Below are 13,489 nucleotides of genomic sequence, written 5' to 3'. Positions count from 1 at the left end.
ATACCCCCGCTAATACCAATACACCAGTCCTGTATGAGACAGCCCTAGCATGTATTCAGTATGGACGGTGCGTGTTAGCGCCGAAGTGGTGACATGTAGAAGTGTGCGGTACGTAGGAGGACTGCTGGGCCTTGAAAGCAGGCTGTGCAGCCTATGCCCAGAGTCGGTCACATAAAAAAAAAAACACTACCCAAGTGCTTGAATGCACTCACATTCTCCATATCCTCACCATCCAACCTCACTGCACACTCTGTGACTTCATTCCTCTCAAACACCATAACTTTACTTTTGTTTACATTAACTTTCAGATTCCTCCTCTTCCTACACACTGTCCCAAATTCATTCACCAAACCTTGCAACTCCCATTCATCTTCACTCAACAGTACTGTATCATCAGCAAACAGCAACACCGGAATCTTCCAAATCTCACCCTCATTCATTAGAGCCACCCCCACATCCACTGCCCTACCCTGCACCTCCTTTACAACCCCATCCATGTATATATTAAACTGCCATGGAGACATCACACAACCCTGTTTCAGTCCCACATTGAGATCAAATTACTCACTCAGTGAATTTTTCACATAAGAGTTATTATTCATAAATCATGGCAGTGGTCCAGACCCAAAATGCTGCGATTTACGAGGATTGACTGTATTGTTCATAATCCAGACATTGCCACTACCTGGACATGCCTTTGGCTATGTTACATCGGATAATTGAGGGACTACTCTATGTGTATGTATGCTTGTACTCGTATGTATGTATGTATGTAGAGAAATGGTTGGAGAATGAGAGGGCACATACATCTCACTGGGGAGTTTTGTCTTGGGCCTATGTTCTCATTCCATAAGGAGGCTCCCAAGTGCCTCTTCTTTAATTACGTATTTTTGAATTTAGCTGATTAATATGACTTTGTTCATTGTTTATGGTAAATCACTGAGGAAGAGATGTTTGGGAGCTTTCTCATGTGATGAGAATATGGGTCTTGAAGTGCCTCGTATGTTTCTAAAAACTACTGTCAGGAGGAAATTGTTTTAAGTGAGGGTTATTTTCCAGCAAGAAAGATTGATTGATCATAGAAAATAATAGACCTATTAAAATTGCACGTAATTATCGTATTCAAGGCAGCACATAATTATTAAGATTGAGAGAGAATCAGTGGGTACAGTATTTATGTTAAAAGCAGGTAAAAAAAATCACATACAATACTGTATATATGGAGATGTGTGATAGTGTGAGGTGTACCAACCCTGACCTTTCCCTGCACATTGTGGATGCTTACTACTGTAAACCGGTTTTGCTCTAACATGGTCTTAAATTGCCATCATTCCTTTGTGAATGTTGAGCTGTGATGATATTAACAGCGGAATATGATGCTTCTCTTGAGGAAGTGCTATGGAAAGAATATAGAGCCATAGTATAGTCTTTTCCTGTCATTTTGCAACGCAGAATAAGCAATAAACGGATTAAAATCTGGGCCAAGTTGAAATGAAAAGAGTATAGCATATAATAGTTTTATGTGAAAAGTGTTCCTGTGTTGATTAACAACTATGTTGTAGAAAAAGTTGTGAAAACATGCAAAATGGGGAATTTTTGTATTGCTGGTGTGTAGAATGAGGCAGATTGTATTGATGGAAACAGCCCTTGTGATGCACACCGACAAGGAACCTGCAGGTGGTGGTGTTGTGCACCATGGGTGGGGTGAAGCATAAGTGGCGGCTACCTGAGAGGCAAACCTCCTCATATTTCCCAGCGGCATGTCATGGTGAAGGAATCTGATGTGACACTGTCTACCACAAGGGGGATGCCAGATCCCTACATAATGTATGTACTGTACTGTACTGTATTGCGTGTGTTTGATAGTCCCTCAGAAGCAGTTTCCTACCTGTGGGTGATGGTCTGCTCAACCAGACAGACTGGAGTTAAACAACAAAAAAAACTGCTGTAATGAGAAGGAGTCATATATTGAGTAACAAGGTATCTCTCTGTTGAGCCAGTAGATAGTATTATTTAAGATACAGTATTGTGATTGAGTGAGAGTGAGTGGAAGGAGTGACTTGACAGACTACACAGATCTTATAGTCATCATAGAAGTTTTTTCCCTTATTACGAATGATTCCATCCTTGCCCCAGGTCACAGCAGACTACACTGATAAATAGGTGTAAACACATAACTAAATCAAGCCTTGCCCTTCCCTTCACTGCTGCCTCATGGAGTAGTACAGCGCGCTGTCAGGGGCTCGTCGTTCTGCCTCGCTCATGTGGTCGGACTTCTGGGAGCTTTCCATGGTACACCCACAATATTTATCCCTTTTCTTGATAAGTTTCTCATACATGTACAGTGATCCCAAGGTTACTGCACATTTGGTTATTATGATTTTTTGTTATTACTATCTATCTATTTGTCTATTGCCAGACGCCATAATCCCGTAAGGGGTGGCCATTTGACTTCGAGTTGTTTGTTTTACGGGGAGAGGCACTAACCCTCCACCAACCCACTTGTTGACATTTAGGGAGCATGTATGGTTTGGTTATATGGTTACCACCCAGCGTTGTAAATGGTTTCTTGGCTTACAGGAAACCATTTGGCTTGTCACTCAATGTAAAGCCACCTGTAAAAGAAAGAAAAGCAATAAGAAGTGACAGGAAAGATGGGAGAAATAGGAAGAGAGGAGGGCAGGGACAGAAAAAGAATGATAAAGGCTAAGGAAGAAGTAGGCAGCACTACATCAAGTGCCTTCTGCTACATGAAAATTTGCACTCCTGCCATTATTGTGCATTTTTTTGGTTAAAGCACTTCATTATCATGCACCCAAGATGGTTTCTTCCAACAATGATGGTGCAATGTTGGTGGCTTGTGATGGCTTTGAGGAATTCAAAGATGAGGTCCTACACATGGAGTTAATCCCAGATGGTGGAGGTCACTAACTCTCCACCCTCAGCCTCAGAACCCCTTACCTCAAAGCCCATCTCAGGTCTGTATATGGTACATGTTTCTTCCTTATTGTACATGTTTCATCATTTTTCTGCAAACTCATCCATGCTTCTGTGAGTTTCAGATACCAGAACAATTTGTATACATTTAGGTGGGGTAAACTGTTGAAAAAGGAAAAAGTTGGGTTTACAACTGGGATGCCCGGTTCCAATTAAGATAAATTACATAGGTTCTGTGCTTTTGTTATCATGCAGCTTCATTATCACGCACTAGGTGCAGTATCAAATATGCTTCGTAAGCAAGGGATCACTGTACATCATTACAGTACTGTACATAACTCCTGATGTGCTACAATTGAAATAAAGAAAATGGAAGATAGAATATGGAATATTGGACACATGGCACCTTAGGAGTCATGCCTTGGAGGCATCATGTTACTTTTACAACCTCTTTTGGCAGGGTTGGCAACCCCCCCCTTTTTTTTTTCCAAAAACCTTTCCTCCCCCCAGTTTTTTTTTTTTTTTTTTTTTTTCCAGTTATTTTATTATTAGCCTTTTTTACCCCAGCAGTGCTGCCCCTGTGTATATCAGTTTGATATGAAATTACTCGTAGATATAAGATAAAAAAGATGTAGTAAGCTTTTTTTTTTAATTTCCATACTGTACATAAAAAAGTGCAAATATTTTGTGGGCTGTTATTTGGGAGAGTGTGTAAGAAATTGAATCTAAAGGTGAATGTAGGGAAGAGTAGTGTTATGGTCTTCGAGAGAAGTGAAGTCAGTGAATGTACAGTGAGGTTAGATGAGGAGGAAATGGCAAATGTTAGTGCATTTAAGTACTTGGGTAGTGTGATGAGTAAGGATGGAAATTTAGAGGGTGAAGTGCTTGAAAGGATACAACAAGGAAGAAAGGTTGCTGGTTCACTGAAAGCATTGATAAGGAACAGGGAAGTGAGCTTGGAAGTAAAAAAGTTACTACATGATAGTATTCTGATACCAGCTCTAATGTATGGAAGTGAAGCTTGGACCTTGTTGGAGGGACAGAAGTCAAGAGTGAGAGCAGTGGAAATGAGTTATTTGAGAGGAGCATGTGGAGCCACATAGAGAGACAGATTAACAAATGAGGAAGTGAAGGAGCGTTGTTGTGGTGTGGGTGTGGATGTAATAGGAAGCATTAGGAGAAACACATTTAGGTGGTTTGGCCATGTGGAGAGGATGAAGAGTGAGAGACTGATGAGGAAAGTGTATGTGATTGAGATGGAAGGGGGGAGAGGGAGGGGGACGCCAAGGATGAGATGGAGGGATGGAGTGGAGAAGTATATGAGAGAGAGGGTTGTGAGCTGGGAGCAGGGCAGTGAAATGGCGTTGGATAGGGCGACATGGAGGCGATTTGTTTGTGGCCACCCCTTTCGGGATTAAGGCGTCTGGCAACAGATAGATAGATAGATTATTTGGGAGACATCTTATGTGCTGGAGGTGAGGCAGGAGCCAGCTCAGTGGCTAGAGTGAGGAGTGGTTGGAAGAAGTGCAGGGAGCTGTTGCCTCTCCTGACATTGAGAGGGCTCTCCTTCCGTGCTAAGGGATCTTTGTATGTGGCATGTGTTAGGAGTGTAACGCTGTACGGTAGTGAGACCTGGGTGGTAAAGGAAGAGGATATTCACAGGCTCAGACGTACAGAAATGGTAATGATTAGGTGGATGTGCAGTGTGTCCTTGAGTGCAAGGCCTGGGGGGGCTAGGTTTACAATGGGTGAATTGTGAGGTAGAATGGGATTGGAGTGCATTGGTGTTGTGATGAGTGGTAGATTGAAATGGTTTGTGCATGTGGAGAGCATGGGGGATGATAATTGGGTGCAGAAAGTGAGTAGTGTTAATGTTGGGGGTAGGGTAGCGAGAGGTAGACCAAAAAAGACCTGGAACAGCAGGGTTAAGGAGCTAAATAGGGAAGCCACCAGAGATGGAGCAGCATGGAGAGCTGCCATTAGGTAACCAAGGGCAACGCATGCCAGCATGTTGGAGCCTTCAAAAATGAAAACGACACTGCAGCTTCTTCAAGTGCAAGTGTTATGAGAATATTTTCTTCATTTGGACTGTACATTTAAAACTTAGAACTAGATTGGGTGGAGAAGGCTGGGAACTGGCATATTTTTCACAAAATTTTGAAGAAAGATTATAATTTGGATGAGTCAGTTGACATGAGTTTTTTCAGTAGACCTATTAGTTTGTTGAGTGATTATTTTTTTCTATTTTTTTATTTGTACAATACATAGGCCTATTAGTTTGTTTGAGGAAAGATTATAATTTGGATGAGTCAGTTGACTAGAGGTTTTTCTGTAGACCTATTAGTTTGTTGAGTAATTACTTTTTTCTAATTTATTTCTAAAGTACATAGACCTATTAGTTTGTTGAGTGATTGTTTTTTTTTCTAGCTTTTTATTTCTAAAATATACTGTGTTGTTTGCAGAATACTATAAATTTACTTTGTTAATTAAATGTATTGCCTTCCATCATAATGTATGTTGGTATTTTTTTTCTTTTTTTGTTAACAGGGCTAGAAAGGATTTCTTTTAAACAAATATGCTATACTTTACTGAAAGGATTAATAAATATGTCCGTATATTTACTCTGATGTACCATAAATATGTTTTTAGTTGGAACATTTAACCCCTCCGTGGCCTTGCCTCCGGAATTTGTCAGGACCCACAGGCCGACCACAGGGCTGATTTTTCAAGTTTCGAAAATCGATTTTTTTCTTTCTTTCTTTCCAAATGGCTCAGTTGGTTAAAGCGCTCCGCTCTGAGCGAAGGGTCGGAGGATCAAATCCACCCAAGAGTCATTGGTAGACATCAGGAAGGGCATCCGGTCAAAAAATGCTACACGCTCCAAACCAGTCCTCTACTCAGGGGCAACACCTTAGCCCTTATCCAAAAAAGGGGGACCTGGCGTAAAACTCACATATATATATATATATATATATATAAGAGGAACATCAGATACATCTGACGGTGCAATTTTGAGCTTCCAAGACCAATTCTGAGGTGTGCAATGGAGCACAGAAGTTGCACAAATTTATGCAGATGAGATTGGATGATGGATGGATGGATATCGGGGACAAAGGATTTTTTTTTTTTTCCCCTGTCTATTGCCAGAGGCCTCAGTCCTGTAAGAAGTGGCTGCAAACAAATCACCTCCATGTTGCCCTGTCCAGTGCCACTTCACTGCTTTGCTCCCATCTCATATACCTCTCCACTCCATCCCTCCATCTCATCCTAAGCCTCCCCCTCCCTCTCCCCCCTTCCACCTCACTCGCATACACTCTCCTCATTAGTCTTTCGCTCTCCATTCTCTCCACATGGCTAAACCACCTCATCGTATTTCTTCTAACGCTTTCTGTCACATCCACATCCACACTACAGCACTCCTTCACTTCCTCATTTTTCAATCTGTCCCTCCTTGTAACTCCACATGCTCCTTTCAAATAACTCATTTCCACTGATCTCACTTTTGACTTATGTCCTTCCAACAAGGTCCAAGCTTCACTCTGTATGTTAAAGTTGGTATCACAATACAGAACTCTCATGCAGTGACTTTTTTGCCTCCATGCTCACTTCCCTGTTCCTTATCACTTCTTTTAAAGAACCAGCAACCTTTCTTCTCTGTTGTACCCTTTCAAGCACTTCACCCTCTAAACTTCCATCCTTACTCTACTCACTACCCAAATACTTAAACGCACACACGTTTTCCATTTCCTCCTCATTCAGCCTCACTGTACATTCAGTGACTTCATTTCTCTCAAAGACCATAACTTCACTCTTCCCTACATTCACCTTTAGATTCCATTTCTTACACACACTCCCAAACTCATTCACCAAGCCTTGCAGTTCACCTTTGTCTTCAGTTAACAATACAGGATGTTTCGAAAAGATGGACCCAATTTTCTATTTATCTATCTATCTATAGCCCGACGCCCTAATCCCGCAAAGGGTGGCTGCAGACAAAACGCCTCCAAGTCGCTCTGTCACCCACCATTTTACTACCCTCCCCCCAACTCACCCCCCCCTCCCTCATATACCTCTCAACTCCATCCCTCCACCTCATCCTTGGTCTACCCCTCCCTCTCCCTCCATCTCACCTACATACACCCTCTTAGCCAGTCTTTCATTCTCCATTCTCTCCACATGTCCAAACCTCCTCAGTGTATTTCTCCTAATCTTCTCAGCCACATCCACATCCACCCCACAACGTTCCTTCACTTCTTCATTTGTCAACTTGTCCCTCCATGTCACTCCACATGCTCCTCTCAGGTAACTCATTTCCACTGCTCTCACTCTTGACTTGTTCCCCTCTTGCAAGGTCCACGCCTCGCTTCCATATGTCAGGGTAAGGATCACAATACTATTATGTAGTGACTTCTTAACTTCCATACTCACCTCCCTATTTCTCATCACTGCTTTCAGTGAACCAACAACCTTCCTTCCCTGCTGTACCCTTTCACTCACTTCATCCCCCAAAGTTCTATCCTTACTCATCACACTACTCAAGTACTTGAATTCACTCACATTCTCCATATCCTCACCATCCAACCTCACTGCACACTCCATGACTTCATTCCTCTCAAACACCATAACTTTACATTTGTTTACATTAACTTTCAGCTTCCTCCTCCTACACACTATCCCAAATTCATTCACCAAACCTTGCAACCCCCATTCATCTTCACTCAACAATACTGTATCATCAGCAAACAACAACACCGGAATCTTCCAAATCTCACCCTCATTCATTAGAGCCACCCCCACATCCACTGCCCTACTTTGTACCTCCTTTACAACCCCATCCATGTATATATTAAACAGCCATGGAGACATCACACACCCCTGTTTCAGTCCCACATTGAGATCAAAGAACTCACTCAGCTCACCATCCACTCGCACCGTACCCCTAGCTCTTTCGTACATACTCTTCACAGCATTCAACAATTTCCCCTCCACCCCATATATTCTTAATACCTTCCACATACTTGCCTATCTATTCTGTCATAAGCTTTCTCCAAGTCCATGAAGGCAGCATACACTTTCTTTCCCTTCTCTAGATACTTCTCCACTAAACATTGTAGAACAAATATCTGATCTACACACCCTTTTCCCTACCTAAATCCCCCTTGTTCTTCTCCAACTAGCTCCTCTGTCATATGCCTAACCCTATCAATGAGTGTTCTACCATATGTTTTACCAGTCACACTAAGAAGGCAAATACCCCAATGGTTACCACATACTTCTCTCTCCCCTTTTCCTTTGTGTAAAGGAACAATTATACCTGATTTCCAGTCCTCTGGAACCCTTTTCTCTTCCCAAGCCAATCGACACAACTTCCATATCCACTCCACAGCAATCTCACCCCCATACCTCAGCATTTCACCACACACTCCATCAATTCCTGGGGCCTTTCCCATCTTGATCTTCTTCATTGCTTTCACTACTTCTGCCCTACTGATCTCTTACCCCCTCCTCTCATCTCTTCTTCTCCCAGCCATTCCCCAACCACTTATACTCGCATTGCTCTCACTCTCTACATTCAACAAATCCTCAAAGTGTCCTTCCATCTCCTCAATTTCTCTCTCTTCTCCACCAACAATCTATTATTCCTATCTTTCACTCCCCTACGATAATCCCCTTTCACACTGCCCTACTTTCTTTACTTCCTTCCAAAACAATTTCTTACTCACCCTCCATTTGACACTCAGATTCCTCCCAAACTCTTCATCCACTTTCTTCTTACTCTCCTTCACCAGTCTCTTCACCTCCCTTCTCCTGCTCACATATACCTCCCTCTCCTCTCTCTCATCTTCTCCCCTACCTCTACTCGTTAACCATTCACTATATGCCTTCTTCTTTTGTTCCACAGCTCGTTTCACCTCATCATTCCACCATGGTGTCCCTTGCACACCCTTGCATCTCCTCCTCACTCCACAAACCACCTCACACGCTGCGCCTATCTCTTCCGTGAATATCTTACTTAGGTCTTCCACCCCTTCCATCTGCTGTAGCTCATACCTTCCCAATCTTTCTTCCACTATACTCTTATACTCTGCCATTTTCTCACTATCTTGCCAATTCTCCACTCTTCTCACAGGAGCTGTTTCCTCCTGTCTTCCCCTTCGTCTCCTGAACCATTTTCTTTGCAGCTTTATCTTGGCCATCACTAAGTGATGGTCCGAGATTCCATTCCCCCACCCTCTCCACACTCTTGCATCCAACACTTGTCTTCTCATTCGTTCATCCACACACACGTAGTCTATCATTGCTGTTCGTTCAACAAGTTGACCATCCATCCTCCTCATTACTCTCTATGTATACCGGTGGATCATCTTATGCCGAAAGCAGGTGTTGGCTATTGTCGACCCCTTACCAGCACAGATGTCCACCAAAGCACTACCATTCCCATCTACTTCCGCTGGCACACCCCACTGACCAACCACTCCATCCACTTGTACATTCCCAACTTTGCCATTCATGTCTCCAATCAAAAGCACTCTCTCGCTCCTCTCAGATTTGTCCATACTTGCTTCTACTCTCACCCAAAACTCATCTTTCACTCTTGCCACTCAGTCCTCTGTCGGAGCATACACACATACAATTGCCCACGCTTGTATACCTGCTTTCAGCCAATTTTAAAGCAATGTATTTCACGATGGCAACATGTTACAATTACACAAAAAGTTACAAACGGTTTAATGAGGTATCAGGTTTTACCCACCATTTTATAAATACTTTATGTGCCCTCCACCTGCAGCACGAACAACATCGAGATGATAGTTGAATTCGTCCCAAATGCCTCTCAGAGTGTCTTCTTTCACTGAAGCCACGACTGCTGTGATTCTGTTTTTGAGGTCATCCAGATTAGTCGCTAATGGTGGCACAAAAACATGGTCTTTGACGTATCCCCACAAGAAAAATCTCAGGGTGTAATGTCTGGGGATCTTGGGGGCCAGGAGTGTAGTGCCAAGTCTAGGGGTCCCATATGACCTAGCCAACGTTGAGGTAGTGTGTCATTTAGAAAACATCGAACCTGCAGGTGCCAATGTGGCAGTGCTCCGTCTTGCTGAAAAATGAAGTTATCGAAATCTTCATTAAGTTGTGGAAAAAGCCAGTTCTGCTGCATTTTGAGATAGGTTTGCCCTGGAACTTTTTCTCCCGAAAAAGAAAGGGCCATAAACCTTTATTTGAGAAACGGCACAAAACACGTTCACTTTCAGAGAATCACATTCATGCTCTACAGTTTCGTGTGGATTTTTTAGTCCCCATATGCGCACATTGTTATGGTTAATTTTACCGCTTAGATGAAACGTTGCTTCATCGCTAAAATCAAATGTGGTAAGAAGCTGTCATCTTCCTTGTTTTGTAATATCGCGTTACCAAGTTCTACGTGCTTTACTATGTCACCTGCACGAAGAGGCTGTACCAGTTGCAACCGGTTTGGCCTCATGATTAAATGTCGCCTTAACACACACCAGACAGTCATATGAGGGATTGCAAGTTCTCGGCCGGCACGACAAGTGGACTTGCGCGGGCTACGCAGAAAACTCTCTTGAATTCTTCTCTCGTTTTCTCTGAAGTGCGTGGTCGCCCTGGGCTCTTCCCCATAAATAAACAGCCTGTTTCCCCGAAGTGTCATTACCAACGACAAATGCTCTTCGGCATCGGCGGATCAATGCCAAAACGCCTTTGAAATGCACGCTGCACCGCAATTACGGATTCAGTCATGCTGAACTGCAGAACGCAATACACCTTGGGTTGCGGGGTCGCCATCTTGTGAACGGCTGAGACTAGAGGCTGTTGATGCACTGGGAGAGGCATCTAGCGATGGTTATTTAAAACTCAGTGCCCTTCCCTTTCAGGTGGTATGAGTTTCATTCATGGGTGGTTCATGATTGCAGAGATATAGCAATTTCAAATCGGGTCCATCTTTTTGAAACACCCTGTACAGTATCAGCTGCAAACAACAGTGCAGGGAGTTTCCAAACACTGCCCTCTCTTATTAGGATTGCTCCAGTATCCACTGCCCTACCTTGTATCTCCTTTATAACTCCATCCATATATGGATTGAACAACCATGGGGACATGACACATCCCTGTCTCAATCCAACATTCAGATAGAAAAATTCACTCAGTTCACTATTCACATGCACTGCAGCCTTAGCACCCTCATACATACTCTTCATGGCATTCAGCAGCTTCCCATTTACTCCAGATATCCTTAATACTTTCCACATTCCTTGTCTATCCACCCTGTCATATGCTTTCTCCAAATCCATGAAGCTGCACACAGCTTCTTTCCCCTCTCTAGAAACTTCTCTACTATAGACCTAAAAATTAATATCTGCTCTACATAACCTCTATCCTTCCTAAAACCCTCCAGTTCTTCTCCAACTAATTCCTCTGTTATTTCCCTTACTTTGTCAATAAGTATCCAGCCATATACTTTTACTGTTACACTAAGAAGACAAAGGCCCTAAGATTAACACACACTTCTTTTTCCCCTTTTCTTTTGTACAGGAGAATAATTATACCTGACTTCCAATCCTCTGGGACTCTGCCTTCCTTCCAGGCCAGTCTACACATCTTCCACATCCATTCTACTACTATCTCTCCCCCATGCTTCAGCATTTCACCACACACACCATCAACTCCTTGGGCTCTCCCAATTTTTACTTTCATCACTGCTTCCACTACTTCCATCCTACTGATTCCTTCCTCTTTCTCTCTGTCTCTCTCTTTTTTTTTTTTTTTTTTTTTCCTGCGAGGAAGAAGGAACCAAAGGCCGCGAGCCCGCAGTTATTGTTCCTTCCAAGAGAAAAACAAAATACAAGAGAGAGCCAAATTAAAGAACTGATCATTTTGAGATGCCTGGACACACTGTGTTTGAAAGACTGGAGATTGTAGGAAGCAGGAAATACAGACAAAGGGAGACAGTTCCAGAGTTGACCTGTTGGATAAATGAAAGACTGGGAGTAACGGTTAACTCTTGCATTAGAGAGTTGGACACAAAAGGGATGAGAGTTTGCTGCTAGATGGGTGCTACGCTCCCGTCATAGAGGTGGAGGAATGCATGCAGACAGTTCAGTGGAGCAGTGACCATTGAAGTAGCGATAGAAAAGAGATAAAGATGCAACAGTGTGATGAGGAGACAGGTTAAAGGGAGTCAGTAAGAGGAGGAGAGTCAATGAGACGAAAAGTCTTTGACTCCACCCTATTGAAAAGAGCTGTATGTGGGGAGCCTGAGTTGTACTCCACACAGGGGCGGATAAAACCCCTGTATAGAGTCAACAATTGTGCAGGGGTAAAGAAGGAACGGAGGCGGCTTAGCACACCTAATCTCTTGGAAGCAGATTTTACAAGAGATGTAATATGATCTTTGTAATGTGATCTTTCCAAGATATGTCCCGAGTAAATGAAACCCCAAGCATGTTCAAGGATGATGCAGGATTAAGCTGAATATTATTAAACATTAGTGGGTATACCTGTGGAATATTTTGTTGGGTTGATATGTGTAAAAACTGAGTCTTAGATGCATTAAAAACAACCAGATTATTTTTACCCCAGTCAGAGATACGTGCCAAGTCAGACATTAGGTGTGCCATAGCCTCATCCCTTGTTTGTTGAAGTAACTGCTGAGATGGACATTGCTGGAACCAAATGGATAGGTGAAGGGTGGAGTCATCAGCATATGAGTGGATAGGGTTAGATGTACAGCTTAGGTCATTGATGAATAAAAGGAAGAGAGTTGGTGATAGAGCCCTGAGGAACACCTCTGTTGATAGATCTAGGAGAAGAACGATGGCTGTCTGCAACAGCGGCTATAGAACGACCAGAAAGGAAGCTAGAGATGAAGGCACAGATAGAAGGATAGAAACCGTAAGAGGGCAGTTTGGAAATTAAAGATTTATGCCAGACTTGATCAAAAGCCTTTGAGATGTCAAGTGCAATGGCAAAGCTTTCGCCAAAGTCCCGAAAAGAGGATGACCAGGAATCTGAAACGTAGGTGAGAAGATCGCCAGTGGAGCGTCCCTGATGGAACCCATACTGACGATCAGAAAGAAGGTTGTGATAGGAAAGATGCTTTAAAATTTTTCTATTAAGAATTGACTCAAAAACTTTTGAGATACAGGATGTTAAAGCAGTTGGACGATAGTTAGAGGGTTGGGAATGGTCACCCTTCTTTGGGACTGGCTGAATGAGAGCAAACTTCCAGCAAGAAGGAAAGGTATAAGTTGATAGACAAAGGCGAAAGAGTTTGCCTAGGCAGGGTGTAAGCACAGAAGCACAGTTTTTGAGAACAACGGGAGGGACTCCATCAGGCCCATATGCCTTGGTATTGAGGCCAGTGATGGCAAAAAATACATCAGCTGAAGGAAATTTAATGTCAGCCATGAGGAAGTCAGAGGGGGGAAGTGATGGAGGAACAGCACTGGAATCGTCTGAGGTGGAATTGGAGGAGAAAGTCTGAGCGAAGAGGTCTGCTTTATCAGTAGAAGAAATAGCTACAGAGCCATCA

General features: G+C 43.0%; 1 protein-coding gene across 2 annotated transcripts in view; it reads left to right on the top strand.

The window, feature by feature from the left end:
• Window positions 1-13,489, top strand: part of LOC145412961 (putative pyruvate dehydrogenase E1 component subunit alpha, mitochondrial) — a 132,010-nt gene that overhangs the window by 31,924 nt on the left and 86,597 nt on the right. Inside the window, exon 2 of one of the 2 annotated variants that reach the window (XM_080282783.1) lies at window positions 2,224-2,292. The exons of the other annotated variant lie outside the window; for it this stretch is intronic. Within the exon in view, the coding sequence (XP_080138909.1) occupies window positions 2,224-2,292 (69 nt within the window). The remainder of the gene's footprint in view (window positions 1-2,223; window positions 2,293-13,489) is intronic. 2 annotated transcript variants of the gene reach the window in all.

This window comes from Coenobita brevimanus, chromosome 94, assembly GCF_032717465.1.
Source record: "Coenobita brevimanus isolate Jiangsu-jjx chromosome 94, ASM3271746v2, whole genome shotgun sequence".
In the NCBI taxonomy this organism is placed as follows: domain Eukaryota; kingdom Metazoa; phylum Arthropoda; class Malacostraca; order Decapoda; family Coenobitidae; genus Coenobita; species Coenobita brevimanus.
Note: the sequence above shows the minus strand (reverse complement) of the source record. Positions and strands in the feature narration are given on the sequence as shown.